Source organism: Pongo pygmaeus, chromosome 1, assembly GCF_028885625.2.
Source record: "Pongo pygmaeus isolate AG05252 chromosome 1, NHGRI_mPonPyg2-v2.0_pri, whole genome shotgun sequence".
Classification (NCBI taxonomy): Eukaryota; Metazoa; Chordata; class Mammalia; order Primates; family Hominidae; genus Pongo; species Pongo pygmaeus.
In genome coordinates, this window is record NC_072373.2 from 69,060,409 (window position 1) to 69,083,318 (window position 22,910).

The window sequence follows — 22,910 nt, forward strand, 5'->3', positions numbered from 1 at the left end:
CCAATTTATCACTTCTCTCCTTCATAACTCACTCCCTCCTTCTACACTCCATCCCCACCCCAGGCCAACTAAATCTCTTTGCTCATCCGTCTCCTTCTCTTGAAATGGCTTTGATTCCACCAATGTCTAGCATAAACGTTATTTCTTCCATGAAGTATTCCCTGATGCTCTCATTTAAAAGTAATCAGTTGTCTCTTTGAACTGCTTAGAAAATTTGACACCTTCTATCTTGCAGTATATTGCTTTAATATATGCCTTAATCTCCCTGGCATAATATATTTAATAAGGAAAGGGATTCTCTTATTTATCTTAAGACTTGTAGGCATCAAGCATAACCCTTAGACACATAAAGTTTACTTGCTGAATGAATGAATGAACCCTAAACAACCCTGCAAATTTAAGGTGTTAAGCTCATTTAACAGATGAGGAAACTGTTTCAGAGAAGTTAAATGATGTCCTTAAAGCCAAAACAACTAACAGTGGAGCTGAAACTGAAACCCATGCAGGCCTTTTGTTCTTTCCACTACAGCTAGCTTGATAACATAGATCTGAGTTTTTAAATTGTATTATTTTCATGTATTCTATGTAAGTAAACTGTATTCACCTAAGGAAATAGAACCAGATTAAAATATGATCATAAATTATAGCAACACTACATCATAAACTCAGGATTGACAATAACTATTAGAGTTGATTTTTTGTAACTGGTAGGAAGAAGAACTCTAACAATACAAATGAAAACACACTGTTAATAGGTAAAATTCATATGCTCTCTAAAAGCCATTAGAATGTAGGTTATCATTTCATAATATACAATTGATAGTCTTCAGCAGAATGCTTATGAGGAATAATTAGTTCAGTAAATTATCTCTCGAACATCTACTAAAAACTTGACAATGTGTTGGGAACTTAAAATGCAACAATACATAGTCCCTGCAATCAAGAATAGTAAGTATGACAGTGACATAAAGCTTCCTTATTTGGGCATTATTATGATTACTAAAAGTCTGAAATGGAATATTATGGATATTCAAATAATGACATCTATTTTTAAATCATACAGGTTGATGCAAAAGTAATTGCAGTTTTTGCCATTAAAAGTAATGGCAACTTTTGCATCAGCCTAATATTTCTTTGCAGACTTCACTGAACAAAATTCAGCCCTTTATTAATGATTCCGTTATTATTATGAGCACAATTACACAGACCCTTAGGTATACCAAGGTTATCTGTCCTTAAAAGTCCCTGACTATAAGAAGCTTTGAGATTTGTGTCCGTTTTTCTGCTGTTTGTGCATGTGTTTTCTGAATATCATTTAATTTCATCTTTCTCCTTCTCTTCCAGCCAAACTTCCCCAACACTTTTCAAGCCCCTACTATGGTCTAAGCAGTGTTCTAGGTGCTAGAGATACAGGAAAGACAAATGCCCAGGCATCAAGAAAATTTATATTCCAGTGGAAAAAGAGATCACAAGAAATATAAATATATAATATATAATGTCAGGTAAGTATATGTACTCAGAAGAAAACTAACGTAGGCTAAAGGGACAGAATAGATTATTTTAGGGTTGGGTGATCAGGGAACGCTTTACTAAGAACGTAGCATTTGAATACAGACAAGTGATGAAATAAGCTAGGTAGACATCTTGGGGAAGAGCTCTTTAGGTAACTGCAAAGGCTCTTGCATTAGAATGAGCTTGATGCATCTAAGAAATACTAACACAAGTGTGGTTGGAAACAAAATGAAGCTGAGTGTGGGGAAAGATGACAGAATATAATATCGGAAAGGCCCACAGAGGTGAGATCCTGTAAGTTCTTGCAGGCAATGGTAAGGAGTGTGAATTTTATTTTAAGAGTAGCCATGAATGAATTTTGAATAGGAGAGTGACATGATCTAACTTCCATTGGGGAGAAAAAAAAAAAAAAAAAAAAAAGACACTAGTAGCTATAAGGAGGCAAGAGTAGATGCAAGGAGACTGAGTCCAGAAGGCTGCTATACACTAAACAAGAAATGGCTGCTGGCTGGGCGCGGTGGCTCATGCCTGTAACCCCACACTTTGGGAGCTGAGGTGGGTGATCATGAGGTCAGGAGTTCAAGACCAGTCAAAAAATTAGCCAGGTGTGGTGATGTGTGCCTGTAATCCCAGCTATTCAGGAGGCTGAGGCAGGAGAATCGTGTGAACCCAGGAGGCAGAGGTTGCAGAGAGCCGAGATCGGACCACTGCACCCCAGACCTGGTGACAGTGCGAGACTGTGTCAAAAAAAAAAAAAAGAAATGGCTGCTTAGACAAGAGTGGCACTGGCCAAGGTGGTGAGAAGTAAACACATTTAGAACATGTTTTGAAGACAGACCAATAAGATTTGCTGACGGACTGAAGATTAAATATGAGGGAAAAGAGAAACTAAAAGATTTTGGACTGAGAAATGGATGAAAGGTGATGCCAGATAGAAGAGCATATTTGGGGGTAAAAATCAAGGGATCTTTTGTCTGTGTAAGTTTGAGATATCTACTAGACAAATCCAACTAGCCAAGTAGACATCTTTCAGAAGAGAGAACATATATTTGGGAGTCATTAGCATATAGACAGTATTTATAGCCATAGGCTTGAATAAGACTGCCTAGATAGGAAACAAATATAGACAGAGATTGAAGGATTGAGCCCAGCACTATACCCCAACATTTTGATGTCACAAAGAAAAGTATAGCTAGCAAAGGAGACTGGGAACAAACTGCCAGTAAAATTTAACAGGAAAACCAGCAGAGTGTGGTTTCTCCAGAAAAAACAATCAAACAAAGTGTTTCAAGAAGTGGTGACTGATAATGTCAAATGCTACTGTGGGGTGTGTCAAATTCTTTGGGGAGATTTAGTAAGATTATGCTTCCTTTGCTGTTACATCATTTTTTGATGTTGTGAGTGCAGCTGCTCCTAGGAATCCATCCTATCTCTTTCTAATTGTTTTTACTTCTATAGAATAGGAAATTATACAACCAAGCTTCTTAACACTATATGCAAAGTAATTGTAAATAGATTCTGAAAAGGATGTGAGAAGGTCTCCAATAAGCAAAGTGAAAGAGCTTTGTGAATGAATTTTATAACATTATTTATCCTCATCTATGAATCAAGAGAGCCAAGGTTTTTGATAAATAAACTCTGAAAAATTATATAGAAGTTATATACAGAAACTGGAAAATGATGAAGAAAAAGAAGTCATACACGAGCAATGTTTTAGAGAATAACCATACCCAAATGGGGAAAAAACGCCAACAAAACAAACAACTAAAAAAAATACATTTATAAGGACAAAAAACTTAGCCCTGATAGATTTATCTTTCAGTAGCTTTGGTAGCTGCATGCATAATTCCTTACAGAGGGGCAGAATATGACACAGGCATATTGGTAAGAATAAATTAATTCAAAATTTAAACTACTTACCGGCAAGCACAAGGGTAATATTCAGTACAATGAATATTCCACAAAATAGGCCAACTCTAAAAGTAGTCCATGCTGGTGCAGGCTGTGGACAGAAAAACAGCATTTGAGTACAGGACAAAACACTGATTGTATTTACTATATGCTGTAATAAAACAGTAGAATGAGTCTCAAAGTTCTACCATGAAAATAATATTTAATGCTCTAAATTTTTATAAATCTGAACCACAGAATCAACCTTCATCATCCTATAATACTATTCAAGTTGCCAATTAATCAAGCTTTTTTTTATAGAAATCTGTGTTATGAAATAAGCAAGATTATAATCTTAGGCATTAAATTATAGTATGTGGATTCTACACTCGAGGAATCACCCAACTGTGGATTGAAAATATTCAGGAACAAAAACCAGTAAAAAATAACAAAACAAGAAAAAGTAATACAAATAAAAACACTGAGTATTAACAACTATTTATACAGCATTTACATTGTATTAGGTTTTATAAGTAACCCAGAGATCATTTAAAGTATTTAAGAGGATGTGTACAGGTTATATGCAATACTATGCCATTTTATAAGGGACTTGAGCATCCATGGATTTTGGTATCCACAGGATCCTGGAACCAATCTCCAACAGATACTAAGGAACGACTATATATATATATATGAGTTTTGTAAATAGGAGAGAGTTATATGTATATATTTACAAAATATATGTATATATACACATATATTATATACATATATTTATATGTATATATACACATATATTATATACATATATTTATATGTATATATACACATATATTATATACATATATTTATATGTATATATACACATATATTATATACATATATTTATATGTATATATACACATATATTATATACATATATTTATATGTATATATACACATATATTATATACATATATTTATATGTATATATACACATATATTATATACATATATTTATATGTATATATACACATATATATGTATATATGATATACGTATATATGATATACGTATACATTATACATATACTTATATATACATATACTTATATAAGTATATAAGTATACATATACTTATATAATATATACGTATATCATATATATGATATACGTATATATGTATGTATTATCTATAATATATAATTATATGTATATATGTATATATAGTGTATATCATATATTGTATACATGTACACATATATGTATAATATATGTATATATGTATTATATATACATATATACATATATTATACATATATACATATATTATACATATATAATATATACATAATCATATATACATATGAGTTTTGTAAATAGGAGAGAGTTAAGATGCAATTTCATTTTTACAATGTATATATATCTAAATTTTTAAAGTCAGTATTTGACTCAGAGTTTGCACATTTGGTACAACAGATAAAATTAGAGACGATGGTGGAGACAAGAACGCTTACTTTCTGATAGTACTTACATTATTATACTGAGGCAGCATTTTTTTTTTTCTCTGAGACATGGTCTCGTCCTGTCGCCTAGGCTGGAGCGCAGGGGTGTGATCACGGCTTACTGAAGCCTCAGCTTCCCAGACTCAAGTGATTCCCCACTTCAGCCTCCAGAGTAGCTGGGACTACTGTGTGTGCCACTACGCCCAGCTAAGTTTTGTATTTTTTGTAGAGATGGGGTTTCACTGTTTTGCCCAGGCTGGTCTTGAATTCCTGGGCTCAAGCAATCCACCTGCCTTGGCCTCCCAAAGTGCTGGAATTACAGGTGTAAGCCACAGTGCACAGCCCATACTGGGGTAATTTAAAGTACATTTTTCAAGATATACGAGAGGTTCTTAAAAGACTCATATATCAGAATCTCCCAAGTATGTAGGCTCAAAAATATTATCTATTATAATTTAATTTTATATTTAGAAAGTGATTTTTGAAACTTCTGCTTTCTAAAATAAATGTAATAGAAAGTGCCTAAGATTGTAAATGTAAAGTGATGAGAAACACAGAGAGAGATAATCTTATAGACTTAAATATTTGCTGTGAATGTTATAAAATTTTTTGTTGTTAGAGATGATAGTACATTTCAGGTATTTTCTTTTCTAAAAACCTTCAAAAACAAAGCATCGAGACTCCCCTCTGTCTTATTATTACTTAATAGAGTAACAGATTCTAACTGTATTGTTAGTTTCTGACTGAAAGCATCCAAAAGATGGTCATTTGTCTTTTCCAAAGATAAAAAGTTATCTTTAGTTTTAAAAATTGTTTAATTTATCATATATACAAAAGAATGCATATAATTTATTTGGACTGTTAGAAATGAATAATAAAGTGAACCTATAACTATTATCCATATATAGAAGCTGAACATTTCCATTAACTTTGAATTCCCTATTCCTCCCTGATCCCAAAACCTTCCCTCCTCACCAGAGATAACTATTTCCATATTTTCTTTAGCTTTACCATCTCTACAGGCATTCTTAAACACCTTAATTTTTTGAAACTAATTTTAAAATGTTTATTCAAAAACAACTGACATAAATAAATTGCACATACTTAAAGTATAGAATTTGTGTCTTTTCTCTCTGGATGCTTTTAAGATTCTTCTCTTTATTTCTAAGCAGTTTGACAATAATATGCTTAGGATTTTTAAAAACTGCTTTACTGACTAAATTGATATACAATAAACTGTATATATTTAAGGTGTACGATTTGATAAGTTTTGAAACTGCATAAACGTCTACAAAACCATCAGCATAATCAAGACAAAGAACATATCCACAACTCCCAAGAATTTCCCATGTGCCTTTGTAATCCTTTCCTCCCAGCCTACCCTACCCCACTCTACTCACAAGCAACCACTGATCTGCTATCACTATTTATTAGTTTGCATTTTTTCTGGAGTCTTAGGTTAATGGTATCATATAGTAGGTACTCTTTTTTTCTGCTTTCTTTCTCTCCACATAATTGAGGTTTATCCACATTGTTACATTTATCAATCAGTTATTCCTTTTTATTGCTGAGTAGTATTTCATTGTATGGATATACCACAAATTGTTTATCCATTCACCTACTGATAGACATTTGGGTTGTTTAGATGCTATGAACATTTGTGTAGAAATCTTTATATGAACATATATTTGCATTTGTCTTGGGTAAATACCTAGGAGTGTAATAGCTAGATCGTATGGTAGGTGTACACTTTTAAGAAACTTCCAAGCTGTTTTCAAATGTGCTTATTCATTATACATTTTATATTCCACCAAAGCATATTAGAAAAGAGAGTTCCTACTCCTCCATCATTAGTATGATTAGTCTTTTTTAATCATTCTAACAGAGAATGTATTATCATACTGTGGTTTTAATTGGCATTTCCATAATGCCTAATGATATTGAGCATTTTGTCACATGCTAATTTGCCACCTGTACATCTGTGAAGAACTGTTCAGGTCTTTTGCCCATTTTTAAAAGTTGGGTTGATTGTTTTCCTTCTATTGAGTATTGGAGTTCTTTATATATTCTAAATATAAGTCCTTTAACAGATATGTTTTATAAATATTTTCTGCTAGTCTCTTGCTTTTCTTTTCATTCTCTTAATATGTCTTTTGAAGAGCATACGTTTTTTAACTTTGATGAGGTGCTTTTGGTGTCATTTCTAAGAAATCTTTGCATAACCCAAAGTCATTAGGACTTTCTTCTATATTTTCTTCTAGTAATTTGCAGTTTCCAGTTTTCATTTAGATCTATGGTACATTTAGGACTGTATGGTGTGAAGTATGGATGAAAGCTCATTTTTTTTTTTTTTTTGGTATATGGAATTCAACTGTTTTAGCATCACTAGTTGAAAATGCTACCTTTCTCCATTAATCTGCTTTATATCTTTATCAAATATCTGTTGTTCGTAATATGTTAGTCTATTTTTGGACACTCTATTCTGGTCCATTGATCTATTTGCCTACCATGACACTATTACCACACTCTCTTGATTACTGCAGCTTTAATAGGCTTTCATAAGGTAATGTTAATCCTTCAATTTATGTTCCAAAGTTGCTTTGGCTATTCTAGGTCCTCTGCCTTTCCATATACTTTTTTTTTTTTTTTGGAGACAGAGTCTTGCTCTGTCACTCAGTGCAGTGGCGTGATCTCGGCTCACTGCAACCTCCACCTCCTGGGTTCAAGTGATTCTTGTGCTTCAGCCTCTCAAGTAGCTGGGATTACAGGCATGTGCCACGAAGCCCAGCTAATTTTTGTATTTTAGTCGAGATGGGGTTTCATCATGTTGGCCAGGCTGGTCTTGAACTCCTGGCCTCAAGTGATCCACCTGCCTCAGCCTCCCAAATTTCTGGGATTACAGGCATGAGCCATCGTGCCTGGCCTCCATATAAATTTTTAAATCCGCTTATCAATTTTACAAAGAAGTCTTCTGAGATTTCTGAGCTGGAATGTATTATATCTATAGATCACCTCAGGAAGAAACAACGTATCTTTAAAATACTGGGTTTGTGCAATATACCCATGAACATAGCATCTCTCTCATTCAAGTCTTTAATTTTGCTCAGCAGTGTTTTGTAGTTTTCAATGTAAAGGCCTTACACATCTTTTGTCAGAATTATTACTAAGCACTGTATATTTTGATGATATTATAAATAGCATTGCTTTAACATTTTTTGATTTCCAATTGTTCTTGCAAGTATCTAGACAAATGATTTTACATATTGGTCTTATATTTGGCGACCTTGCTAAACTCATTTATTAGTTATAGTAGCTATTCTATAGATTCACCAGATTTTCTACATAGATCATCAAGTCACTGGCAAAACCCCACTGGTTTTACTTCTTCCCTTCTACCCTGAATGTCTTTTATTTCTTTTTCTTCCCTTACCGCACTGGCTATAATCTCCAGCACAATGTTGAATACAGGTGTTAAAAGTGAATACCCTTTTTTGGGCCAAGTCTTAGGGAGAAAGCATGCAGTGTTTACCATTGAGTACGATAATAATTGTAGAGGTTTTATTTTTTTTTTTAATAGATGCCTTTCATTAGGCTATGGAAGCTCTGTTATTGATTTCTATTCCACTGTTGTCTGAAAATATACTTTGTATGACTTAAATTCTTCTATATTTACTGAGACTTGTTTTATGACACAGAAGATATCACTTAATAAATTCTTTCTTTTTTTTATAACTACTGTGTAGATATCATTAATAAATGCTTTTTTGGAGTAAGCTATATAGCAATCCAGCATATCTGAACCCACCAGATCATTTTTTTTTAAATCACATCTTAATCATTTGATGATACCAATAAGTTAACATGTCAGTAAGAATAAACAAGACAGAAAGTACAGTATGAGAAGAGAAAGGTGGAAGACATTATAATTCAGAATGAAGTAAAATATAGCATACAATGTTTAAAAAACTAAAATAAGAAAAGTAGCAACTACTTATAAACTTTGGCTGAAAATTTTTTTAAGATAATGGGGCCAGCTAAATACTGTGTTGATTATTAAATAGGTGAAACCAAACAAACTACTGGAACCAAACACTAACCTGAGCAGCTCCCAAAGGGGGGACACGTAAACGCTTCATAGCCTTTTGTCTGTCACCATCTTCAAGTTCATTGGTCACTACAGCCTAGAAAGACAAATTATTACATTTTGGTTAGGTTATACTAAACTCGAGTGATGCACAAATAATTCTGTACCATTTGTAGATATTATATTCTGATAACTTTTTGGTGAATGTATACTGATAAAGAAAATGAAAAAAAATCACAAGTAAGGCATATGTATTCAAAGCTAGCAACTAGTTATAAAATAACAGATATAAGGAATTGCTTCCCTAAAAATAAAACGTGCAACTGAAAATATGTGGTAAATAAACGAGATTTGCGTACCTCAGTTTCAGAGATAAGCTGGTTGATTTTCTTGCATGTATAAAATGGGGCCACTTCCACGTGAGCCACTCGCCAATCTGCTCCACGAGATGTTTCCAGGATCTTGTCATGCTTTTTCAGGATTTTTCGAAACCCTGTAAAATTCAGATTCTACAGAAAGAAATGAGAAACACAACTATAATTTCTACTACCATCAAAAAAGATGAAAAAGAATAAGCACTAAGCACGGACAGAGCTGGCTGGACAAAGATTGAGTACTCAAGGAAATGGCAAAGCTTTCATAAAAGCATCTACTACTAAAAGGATGACTCTTCTTTTTTATTCCTTTTATTCATTTCAAGGTAGTATGCTATTAGTAACACAAAGAAACCCTGAACTATGAACCCTATTATTTCTCTTCCAAGTAAATTAATGAAAGTCCTAAGCTCAAAATGTTTTTGTTTCCTGTTTTCTATGTATAATTATTTTCAAAATAGCTAATTTCTATTATTTTGCTGCTGTGATCAAAAGAATTATTTTCAGAAAATGTTTTGCATTTGCCCATGCACTGAACACATTTATTTAGTTCTTTATTTTTGGAAGGACTGGTACAGGAGTACATATCTCCCCCTGCCATGCAATCATGCATGTTCCAGTAAGGAAAATGGAAGATCATCTAGTGCTCTTAACTTTCATTTTCCTTTCACTCATTCTCAGTTTGGGTATGGGAGTGCTAAGAAGAGTAAGTAGAAAGGAGGAAGTGATCATACTTACAGGGTTCAGTTTATAATGGGTAGAAGCCCCTACTTTTCCTCAATTTCTACAGTAACAAAATACTATACACTTCAACATCTCAAATTCTGTTGTTCTTTGCCCAGCATGCAAAAAAGCTAAAAACTCGATTTGCAAGGTTACATCTTTAAACCAGAGGTCTCCCAAATTTGCTGATTACATGTCCCCAACAGTAAGAAATTGTGCACTCACTCCAAAGCAGGCTTTCCTTACTTATTTGTTTACATATTTTTCCCTCATGCTTTAATGTATGATCTTAAAGTCTGTGTGGGGTGCATACATACATCATGACTTAGAGATAGCTTTTAATTAATTTTCCTTTCTCCTTCATTCTCAAAATAAATGTATTCTTACAGAATAGATGACCCCCAAAGAATAGAAGATAGAGCAGAACTTTCATAATTAATTATTACTTTTGTTTTCCCAAGGAGTATTTTGTAATGACCCTGAAAAAAAGTTGCTAGGAAAGTTAATACAATAAAATTTAACAAAGATTTTTCCATATAACACACAAACATAATTTATGAACTATAAAATGGTAATGTTGTTATAACATTATAGGAAAGAGGAAATACATTTTATTTTTGTTTTTTAAATTATAAAGCTATGAACAAATCTCAAAGCAAAGGAATTTATCACTATATAAATATATGTAATTATTTTTCTACTAAATTGTTTTCTTACTAGGTTTGTCTTCAAATGATAGAATATTAAATCACTAAAGAACAAAGTAGAATTATAGAAGAAAATGATAAAAATAAACACATGCATTAACAATTTAAGATTACTACAGATATGGGACTTTAATTACTTTTTATTTTAAAATTCTAATATTCCAGGTAATACTTTTGTTACATAATCTTTAGTTTTAATATGGTATATCATCCTATGATGATCCTAACCACTCATTATAAGTAATAATCACAAGAATAAAATGGAAAAAAAAATAGTGCATAAGGTCTCTCTAAAGATTAGGGAGATGCTTTTCTCAATAACTTTAAAAAAATATGATTTTATTGCAGCCCATGGACAGTAAAATTGGAAGGATTCTTTCAGCTGCAAGTTGAAAAGTCAGGGTCTTTGTTTTATTAGTGTCAGCTGCAGAAAAATTAACTATCTGATAGCTTTTGTAGAACTTTTGCTATTGGTTAGGAGGACTATAAAAGCCCTTACAGGCTGGGAGCATTGGCTCACGCCTGTAATCCCAGCACTTGGGAGGCTGAGGCAGGCGGATCACTTTAGGTCAGGAGCTGAAGACCAGCCTGGCCAACATGGTAAAACCCCATCTGTACTAAAAATACAGAAATTAGCTGGGGATGGTGGCGTGCGCCTGTAATCCCAGCTACTCAGGAGGCCGAGGTAGGAGAATTGCTTGAACCCAGGAGGCGGAGGTTGCAGTGAGCCGAGATCGTGTCATTGTATTCCAGCCTGGGTGACACAGTGAGACTCTGTTTCAAAAAAGAAAAAAAAAAAAGAAAGGAAAAAAAAGAAAAGCCCTTACATAGCCAACAGTGGCTGGAGAGACGTATTGTTTCTATTCATGATTATCAGAGCTGCCTCTAAAAACAGGAAGCAAACTGTTAGTCCTTGAGTTGTGGACTACCCCTAAATATTAAATATTATAGAAAAGTTTTTAGAATATGAATCTTCAAAAATAGAAGTCTTGTTAACACAGTTTTACCGCCTCTGACACATGGCTTTTAGCCAGTAAGAACCCCAAGAATAATAACATGTTAAGGATTTTCCTTTTTGGAACTGACCCACTAGTAATACTTTAGGGTATTTCCATTTATTGAAATTTCTCATTTACTTAAAGGTGCCATTTTCTAGGGTAAGAATCTAAGCACCTGATAGTTCTGCAGCAGGATTAGACTGAGGTAGAACTCGCTGAAGGCCAGTTTAAGGTCTTTAATATTTCTATGTTGGACACGTTCCTCATGGGACAAGTGGAAGACTGGCTTTCTGCGTTGTCGCAGCGTAGTAACACCAGTGCTTTCTTTCTGCGCATCCAGCGATGACTGAAGCTCATTCTGAAGTGTAGCAAACCTGCGCTGAGCCTCTGCGAGCTTCTCTATAAGAAATAGAACAGAATTGTCAAATCAGTAAGATAAAAAAAGTTCCTACTAACTTCTGAATTTTTAATAATAATTCCCATTTGCTCCCCTAGAATTTCTAGAAGAAAACCATTACATGTAATATTTAGAACTCTATAGGAAAAAATATTTTTGTGTAACACACTTCTTTCATTTTACCCCCCACAAAACCTCATGTACCCTTTCTTTTTACAAATAAATACATAAAATGTAAAGAGCCACTAAGAGTGAAAACGCAAAATGGTACAGTCTCTCTGGTATTTGGAAAATAGCTGGCAGTTCTCGAAAGGTTAAACATATGATTCAACAATTCCATTCCTAGGCATATACTTAAGAGAGCTGAAAACATATGCTCACAAGAAAACTTGCATACATATACTAACTTGCATTTATAATAGACAGAAAGTGGAAACAATCCAAATGTCCATCAATTGAGGAACAAATAAACAAAATGTGGTGTGCATGCATGTGTGTGTATATAAACACACAATAGAATCAGCCACTAAAAAAGAATGAAGTGCTAATTCATGCTCTGACATGGATGAACCTTGAAGACATTAAGTGAAAGAAACCAGACACAAAATATCCAATATTGTATGTTTCCATTTATATGAAATGTCCAGAATCAGGAAATCCACACAGAAAGAAAGTAGATTAATGCTTGCCATGGGCTGAGTGGAAGGCGAATGGGGAGTGATTGCTAATGGGTACGAGATATGTCTTTAGGATGATGAAAATGTTCCAGAATTGGTAGTGATGGTTGTACAACCTTGTGAATATACTAAAAACCATGGAATTACAAACTTTAATAAGGCAAATTTTATGGTATAGAAATATCTCAATTTAAAAACGCCATTAAGAAATGTTTCTGGTTATACAGTTCAGGTCAGAAACAGGATTAGAATTTGGGCTTTAGATCTGTAATCTCCTGTATTTCCCACTACCCTTCATTACTTCACTAAAACAGGTATTACAAGAGATTAAGACTTGCAAATTATGTGTTAAAAATACTAGGTATATCTGAATACATGTGTTTGTGCTACACATACATTTAAAAATAATACTCTGTATTTTTCTTCCAAGGTCACAATTCAGTTCACTGGAACCATGCAGATTTGGGTTCAAATCCTTGCCTCATTAACTAGCTGTATGATTTTAGTCAAGTTTTTTTTTTTTTAATAACTCTTCTACACCTTTCATAGATGAAATGGAAATACCAACTCCCTCATAAAGTGGTTGTAAAGATTAAATAAGGCATAGAAATGCCAAGGGACCGGCTGGGTGCAATGGCTCATGCCTGTAATCCCAGCACTTTGGGAGGCTGAGGCAGGCAGATCACCTGAGGTCAGGATTTCGAGACCAGCCTGGCCAGCATGGTGAAACCCTGTCTCTACTAAAAATACAAAATTAGCCGGGCGTGGTGGTGCATTCCTGTAATCCCAGCTACTTGGGAGGCTGAGGCAGAATTGCTTGAATTCGGGAGGTGGAGGTTGCAGTGAGCAGAGGTTGCAGTGAGCTGAGATTGCGCCACCGCACTCCAGCCTGGGTGACAGAGCGAGACACTGTCTCAAAAAAAAAAAAAAAAAAAAAAAAGAAATGCCATGGGACATAGCACTCAATAAATAATGATAAAAATTATATAATAATAACAAAGAATTATTTACAACTTACGCTTTCTCATAGTTCTCCTATTCCTTGCTTTATCTACTGCTATACTGTCTTGCTGTTGTCTTCAATTAATCTTTAGTATTTTTGTCCTGTCTGGCACTGCTTCATGATTCACTCTCTCTTTCTCCTAGACAATTTCCTTCTATAGGATGTTTCCAAGATTCATCTCTATTCTTAATCCTTTACATGACCTTCATTTTCTTAACTTTTATAATCTATTTCTATCTTCTTGTATTTCCTAAGATCTAAGACTGTATTCAAAACCAAAATCATGTTTCCATTCCTCTTTCCAAATAAATTTCATCCATTTATGTGGGTCAACCTATCTGGGACCTGCTTTTAGCTCCTAGGGACCGCTCTTATGCCTCTCCAACACCAATCACATCCCCCTGAGGGGGCCCAGAAAATAATCCCTTCATTAAGGCATCCAGAATTACGTTAGTGAGAAGAGCACCTGCATCCTTAAAAAGCTCTATGTTTACTCTCCAATGAAGGCCAGGAATGGCCATGAGAGATGTATCCATTGAGATGGGTTCCCTGATTGCAATGCACATTCAATGATCCTTGGAACAGAAGGGCCAGATGGCAGCACTTAACTATCAAAACAAGGTAGGTGCATTTACCATAAAAGGCAACAGGACAGATGTTTTTGCATACAGAGATTTTGGCTGTGGTTAATTGATCATGGTTATCCCTAGGAAAGGCAGAAATGGGCAACCTACTAGAATATTGCTTAATTGATGTAACAGAAAAAAACTCCAGGTCTGGTGGCCAAATACTTGATATTGGTCACTACAACAGAGAGTCACTACCTCTTACTAGTTTCCAGATCGACGCTGGTTCAAAAACCCAGAGACCCCTGACTGAAGTGGAAGCTGGCCTTGCTTTCGGGTGGTTCCTGTAGCACTGCCACAAGTATATACTGTAGATCTTCCTCTAATCCTTCCTCAAAGGGCCTCGTGTCTATTTACTAGAGGGACTGTGCACTGAGGAAAAGGAAATATCCAGACTTTGCAAAGATTACTAGTCATTGGCTTTTGTATATTAGCTTTGTATTGTTGTATAACAAATTACCACACACATAGTGCCTTAAAGAAACCCCATTTATTAGCTCACCGTTTTGTAGGTTAGAAGTCCAAGCATGATGTGGCTAGGTTCTCTGTCAGGCTCTTCTAAGGCTAAACACAAGGTGTTAGCTAGGCTGCTTTCTCAAGCTCACATTCAAGCTCACTTGGTTGTGGCAGAATTCAGTTTTTTGTAGTTTTAAGACTGTTTCCTTGCTGGCTCTCATCTGTGGTCTGCTTTTAGCTCCTCGAGACTACTCTTAACCCTATCTTCAAAGTCAGCAATGGAGAAACTTGCTCATTTCAAGTCCCTCCCATACTTTGAATCTTTTTCCCTAGGAGTGACAAACTTCTGGAGACTCCAGGCACCACTGTGGTTTAGCAATCAAACTATACATTTATGATATTCAGGTGACAGATGAAATATCAGCCCAGATTAGACACAGAAGACCCAGTTGGTCCATAGATTCATCCTATGATTCCTTTTTCAGTTCCAAGATGTATAACTGGAATAGACCTACTAGGCCACTGGTAGACTCTCTAGTGATTCTGACCCACAGGTAAGAAATATGATGAAGGAAGGAACATGATGAAGAAAGGGCTGTGACAGTTCCTGGAACTTTTCCTTATCAAGATAGAACTGCAGAAATTAGTACAACAATCACAGACTTTAAAGACAAAGGGATAGGATACCTACCACATCCTCTCTTAACTAATTTGTTTACACAAGTTGGATGAATCTTGGTGAATAACTGGATTGTGTAAACTAGGTGGTCTCTGTGATAGCAGCTGCTATTCCGGATATGGTATTTTCACTGAGGAAAATCAATACAACCTCTAGCCCCTGGCATGCAGCTACACATCTGATAATGCAGCTACTCACCAGGCAGCAGAGACTAGCACTGAACCCCAGAGACAGTACTATTATCGCTTGGGACTGGCCAGCTACCTACTGGCAGGTTGATTGTGTTGGATGCCTTCTATTAGGCAGGGGGCAGAGATTTGTCCTCCCTGGAATAAAAGCATTCTTGATATGGATGTACCTTCTCCACCCATAATGCTTCTCTAGCACCACCATCTCCTGAAATGCTTTATCCACTATCACAGTATTCTATACAGTCTTGCTTCTGATCAAGGAACTCATTTCACAGCAAAGACAGTAAAAGCAATGGGCTCACAGCCATGGAAGAAAATGGTCTTTTACTATATACCCAGAAATAGATGGCCTAATAGAAAAGCTGATCAATGGCCTAACAGAAAAGTTGGGAGACAAGATTCTGAAAGGATGGGGTTCTGTTTTACAGGATACAATAATGAGGCCATAAGTCCCCACCATAACCAAAATATCCAGTCTAGGAATCAAGGGGTAGAAGTAGGAGTGGTTCCTCTCAATACTATAAGCAATCCACTCACATAATTTTTGCTTCCCAATCTACAACTTAAACTCTGACTGTTGGTTAGTTCTCAAGGGGAAAATGCTTCCATCAGAGGAATACAACAATGGTTCTACGGAAATGGAAGATGAAACTGCCACCTGGCCATTTTGGGTTCTTTGTACTAATGAAACAATGGCAAAGAAGGGGTTTACTGGCTAAAAGTAAACCCCTTGACTGATCCTGATTACCAAGGGAAAAGTGAACTGCTGAAACATAATAGGAGCAACAAGCTCTGGAACCCAGGAGATTCTGGAACACCTCCTATTACTTCCATGACCAATAATATATGTTAATGGAAAACTACAACAGGCCGGGAATGGTGGCTCACACCTGTAATCCCAGCACTCTAGAGGCTGAGGCAGGTGGATCACTTGAGGCCAGTAGCTGGAGAACAGCCTGACCAACATGGTAAAATCAGATCTCTACAAAGATTACAAAAATTAGCAGGGTGTGGTGGTGCACGCCTGTGATTCCAGGTGCTCAGAAGGCTGAGGCACGAGAATCACTTGAACTCAGAAGGTGGAGGTTGCAGTGAGCCGAGATTGCGCCACCACACACTCCAGCCTGGGTGACAGAGTGAGACTGTGTCTCAAAAACAAAAACAAAAAAATCCTACAGCAATTAATAAAAGAACTACTGAGATTCAGATCCTCTAGGAATTAAAGTCTAGGTCATCTCACCTAATAACCAGTTGGGGTTCTAGCTGAGGGCAAAGGAAATATGGAACGGGTCTTGGGAAACTAAACATACCAATTATAACCCCTTGACCTTTTTACTTTGTCTCTTACATCTCTCATATTTTCTTCTCTTTATCGATTTGTGTTGCATTCTGAGTAAATTTTCAGCTCTATCTTCCAGTTTATAAATTGTCCCTTTAAGTCTACCTAAATCTACAGTTTAATTGATCTATTAAGATACTAACTTCCGTGATTATATTTTCATTTGTAGAAGATCTAATTGGTCCTTTAAAAAATATGCCTAGTCAATTTTAATGATTTCTTCTTCTTTGTTTATGGTTTTCATGCTCTCCTTTACATTTTTAATCATATTAGATATATATTTTTATTATTTTCCTGATAATTTTGTATATTTTATGTATCACTTTAGTGTTTTGAAGTAAGAGATTATTAGGATTTCTTTCCAGTCTTCCATATTGTAAAAAACAGAACAATTCACATATTTTAAAATCTCTTACTTAAGTCAACAGAAAATGAATCTCAGGGCTCCTTTTACACATGTTAAACATTTCTATTGCAAACGTGTTTGTCTTATCATCGTTAGGATCAAAACAGTATAGAACTTCTTGGTTCTTTCTTGGTTCATGATGCCCTTAGCGTTCCAGTAATATTTTCATGATGCTTCTAGGCCAAAAGAAACAACTAATGCTTCTATTTATTAAGTAGTCAGGTTCAAACAACTTAAGTGTTTATGTCCTAATGACTTAGAAGCTATGTGAAAAAATATCACACACAATATGCACACAAACATAAAATGAAATAATACAAGGATTTATCTAAGGGCCACTATAAATTACTCTGCTGACTAAAAACTGCAGGTAAACTAGCCAGAAGACAGAATATCATATGTAATAAGATTGCTTAACTTTAATTGTTAAAAGATTAGTATATAAATTTGCTAATTGTTTAGTGTCCTTAGTCAGAATTGTCAATACATTTACACTTCTCATTACATGCATATTAAAAATGTAAGAGGCCCAAACATGAAAAGAAAGAGGACCTGTTACTTCCTGTGTGCCAACAATAAGTCAAGACACAAATGCCTCTCCATCTGGAAAACTCCTTACTCATTTTGCAAGGCTAATCTCAAACACTGCTTTCTATATAAAGTTTTTCATATTTAACAACTCTCTCAGTCACAAATGAAACTCCCACCTTAGGGCTTGTATGGGACCACATACATGCAGCCAAAGCACACTGCATATAATTCTTTGTTTATGTTTGCTTCACTGACTGACTGAACTCTAAAGGTAACAGTTCTAAAATCTTTTATCTTTTTTTATAATGAAAATTTATTTTAAATAATTTGTTTGAGGTATAACTTACCTACCATAGGATTCATCTACTGTAAACATGCAATTCATTGACTTTCAGTAAATTTATAGAGTTTTAGAACATTTCTGTCACCTCCTATACTTCCATCATGGCCATTAGCTGTCAATCCCCACTTCCACCCCTACCCCAGGCAAACACTGATCCGTATTCTGTCTCTGTTGATTTGCCTTTTCTGAACATTTCATGTAAAAGAATCATACAATATATAATCTTTTGTGTTTGTCTGGGTTCTTTAACTTAGCAGGATGATTTTGAGTTTCATCCATTTTGTATCATAATGTAAGTCTGTTATATTGAGTTCCTTTTATTGCCAAATAGTATTTCACTGTGTGAATATATATTTTGTTTAAATATTCTTCAGTCTGCAGACATTTGAATTGTTTCTAGTTTTTTAAACTATGTAAATAATGCTGCTAACATTCTCATACAAGTTTTCACGTGGCCTATCATCATTATCTTTGTACCATAAAGAGCTTGCATATAGTATACTCAATCCATGTTTGTTGAATAAATGAATAAATAGGTAAAAGTTCTCTCCAGTAACCTACATTCCCACATAGAAATGGAGAAGAAATCAACATTTCAGGTGTATTTTGCTACTTTCTTTAAAGTAATGACTCTCTTCCTTAAGGGCGTAACTATGTAGAGGAGCCTATGAGAATCCCTGGGTGGGGGTAGGGGAATATAAACCAAATGTAGTTTGAAAAAATCATATTCAATATTACTACAGCTATGGTATGAGATTTTCATATCTATCAAAGGAGTATAGGTTTAAAAAGAATAAGAAATACTACTTTTGATACCAAGTATCCCAATCTATTTTGCAATGACACTTCAGTTTTCTAAAGCCAGATTGCCAGAAAGCTCAAACACATGGGATTGCACAGAACCTGGAAAAGGGTGTGTGTGTGTGTGTGTGTGTATATATATAAAAGTGTATACTTTGATCTATGATGAAAATCTACAAATATATTTACAAAAATAAAAATGAGGCCAGGCGCAGTGTCTCACGCCTGTAATCCCAGCACTTTTGGAGGCCGAGGTAAGTGGATCACGAGGTCAGGAGTTCAAGACCAGCCTAGTCAAGATGGTGAAACCTCGTCTCTACTAAAAATACAAAAAAATTAGCCAGGCGTGGTGGTGGGCACCTGTAATCCCAGCTACTCAGGAGGCTGAGGCAGAAAATTACTTGAACCTAGGAGGCAGAGGTTGCAGTGGGCTGAGATCGCACCATCGCATTCCAGCCTGGGCGACAAAGCAAGACTCCGTCTCAAAATAAATAAATAAATAAGTGAATGAATGAATGAATGAATGAATGAATCTCAGGGCTCTGTTTACATATGTTAAACATTTCCATTGCAAATATGTCTGTCTTATCCTCAAGATCAAAAACAGTGTAGAACTTCTAAGTTCTTTCTTGGTTCACGGCATACTTTGTGTCTCAGTAATATTTTCATAATGCTTCTAGGACAAAAGAAATATCTAATGCTTCTATTTATTAAGTAGTCAGGTTCAAACAACTTAAGTATTTATGTCCTAACAACTTAGAAGCTATCTGAAAAAATATTACACACAATATTTCTAAGCAATTTTATAAATATTGATGAAAACAGACTATTTTGCCAATAAACTACAATTTCTACTTATGCCAGTAAATCAAGTGACCCTGAATATGAGAACAAATATTATTATTTTAATAATATGTTAACGCCATAAGCTCTCATACTAAATATTTGATAAAAATTTCCAATAACCATTCAAGAATTTTCAAAGCACCTATGTATCACTCAAAGAGCTAGAATAAGGGTTAGCAATATATTTTGCTTTCACCAAATTCATCGTTCTTTTACTTTTAGAAAAAGTTATTTCAAGAACTACAAGCTATCTTCAGAATGGCAAAGCTGTTATGCTGTTATGCAATTGAAGAATAATTCTTTCTAAAATCAAATTAGTGTCTTAGAATATTTTTATTATTTGTTTACCTGTCTTACAATATTACCATCTTGCTAATTCAATTTATGGACCTTGGTGTTATTCAAAATATAAAGTAAGTTTATGAGAATGTTGACCCATCACAGATGATTCAAGATAGTTAATTTTGTTACATTACATGCATTTTTTATACTGCTTTTATCTTTTATCTGGAATTCTTACTACTTGAAACTGTGTACCTCAAATACGAAAGTCTGAAATCTGTATGTGAATAAAACATCTAATTTTTCCACTTTTCTCTCTAATCAGCAACTCACTCCTTAATATCTTATAACTTCAGCCTCAAAAGACTATTTGTTATTGTCTTCATCCCCAAATGTATCATGTACTTTAATGCCACTGTGCATCTGGATAGATTTTTTTCCCTTGCTCTGGAGCACTAAATCCCACCTCTCCCTACAGCCATCCCCAAACAACCTCTCTTAAGAGCATTTGGCCAATGCCTACACATTTTCAAAGACCCAATTTAAATTTCACTTCTTCTAAAGGCTTTTCCTCAATCCCGCTTTCTTCCTCCAAGTAAATTCAAGGCTTCTTCATGTCAGTTTTCACAGTAATTTGCATAACTGTAAAATACTAAATGTCATATTGCACATAAACTTTAAAAAAGTTCATGTAATTTGTAAATACACACAACAGATGTATTTAGTAAATAACACTCTGATACTTTCTATTCTACTATATTCTATCTATATTTTTAAAAAAATGCCTGTGATGACCCACGTACAGTCGTAGCGCCACAGAACAACATTCTGGTCAACGACCGACAGCATGTACAACAGTAGTCCCATAAGATATAATATTTTATTTTTACTGTACCTTTTCTATGTTTAGATACATAAATATTTACCATTGTTTCACAATTGCCTACAGTATTCTCTGTAATAACATGCTGGACAGTTTTGTAGCCTAGGAGCAACAGGCTATACTATATAGGCTACATGTGTAATAGGATATACCATCAGGTTTGTGTAAGTACACATGATGTTCCCAAAATGAAATCACCTCATGACGCATTTCTCAGAATTATCCCTGTCATTAAGTGACACGTAACTATATTTTAATTTTCTGACCAATTTATTGGGTTGTGACCTACAATTTAAAAAAACCCATTATTTACATGATATTGTGTTTGTTTGTGAAGATGCCATTTGGAAATTGTGTTACTCATGACCATAGACATTCCTCATCTTTTCTTTCAGTCTCAGAAAGAAAAAAGGAAAAATAGGAGAGAGACAGAAGGAAGGAAGGAAAGAGAAAAAAAGGAGAGAAAGAAAATGAGGCTGGTTTTCACAGGGCTTGTTTTTAATAGAGGCTTATCAAACACTTTTTTTTAACAAAATAAAGAAAGGAAAATTTATTGTGGACAATACAAATATTGTAATTTCCTTCAGATGTATTAACAACAAAGCAAGCAAGAGTGGCTGCTTTAATTTCACTTCCTACTACCCTCCCTACTCCTTTAAACAGTTCTTAAGTAACTGATTCTACTGTAATGAACTCAAGAGAATCATGACACAGGAAGATATGTTAACACATGGGAATTTAAAACAATATACCAACCTATGACTACTCTCATTAAAAATACCTACTTAATCTACATTTTAACACACACATGAACAAAGAACAAAACCAGCCATTAAGTCATAGTTTAAATACATGCATACTAGACACATGCATAATTTGTAAAATGAACATTTACTATTTCAGTGTAAAAGATTCTTATGATTCATTGCACACATTTAGTGGTATAACAATATTCAGTGCCCCAAATTCCTTTTGTATAAAAACAATATAAATCAATAATAAAAAAACATACAGCAAGACATTGTAAAACAGGATTACAGGAAAAACAGGAATAACCATATAATAAGAATAGCTCTTAGTAACTATTATCTAATCGGTCTTGCATTTATATGAAGCAAGAAAATATTTTACAGGCAAGATCCTACCAATAACACCAATGCAATTACGTTCCTTCTTCCCTCTCTCCCTCCTTTCCTTCCTTTTTAGTAAAGAAAGAGAGAGCATGTAACACTGCTGTGACTTCCCAATGTAACAGAAGCCAAAAAAGTCACCCAGAAAAAAAAGAAGTTATTCAAAAACAAACAAAAAGCACTTAGCTATTTCAAAATTCCAGCCAATAAAAGAGGCTTGAATGTTTTGTGAAATATTAGAAGCAACACATATATTCTGACTTTTTTTTTAACATTAGGCACATAAACACTGTTTAGAAGCTAAGTATTTTGAATAAAGAGAAAAGGCAAACTGGTCTGAAAAAAGTGAAGTGATCAGTTGGATCACTTGTCCACTGGAAAAAGACATTACTGATCACCACAAAAAAAAGGTTTCTAATGGTATAGCCTTCAGGATTGATACCATTTTTAGTGACAGAAGAGACCTAAGAGACTTCTAGGTTAGGGATTAGCAATGTTTTTACCACAAAGGACCCCTCCCTTTCACAATTCCCTTCTCTTCCTATGATC

At 34.7% G+C, this 22,910-nt stretch overlaps 1 protein-coding gene across 2 annotated transcripts in view; it reads right to left on the reverse strand.

The window, feature by feature from the left end:
- The window catches only part of XPR1 (xenotropic and polytropic retrovirus receptor 1), a 257,165-nt gene that overhangs the window by 71,221 nt on the left and 163,034 nt on the right, over nucleotides 1-22,910 (reverse strand). For both annotated transcript variants that reach the window (XR_010123552.1, XM_054456830.2), the window contains exons 4-7: nucleotides 11,947-12,170; nucleotides 9,329-9,478; nucleotides 8,983-9,066; nucleotides 3,433-3,514 (exon numbers count right to left, since the gene is read on the reverse strand). Coding sequence is in view for 1 of the 2 variants with exons in the window: in XM_054456830.2 (XP_054312805.1) it covers nucleotides 3,433-3,514; nucleotides 8,983-9,066; nucleotides 9,329-9,478; nucleotides 11,947-12,170 (540 nt within the window). In the remaining variant the exon portion in view is untranslated. The remainder of the gene's footprint in view (nucleotides 1-3,432; nucleotides 3,515-8,982; nucleotides 9,067-9,328; nucleotides 9,479-11,946; nucleotides 12,171-22,910) is intronic.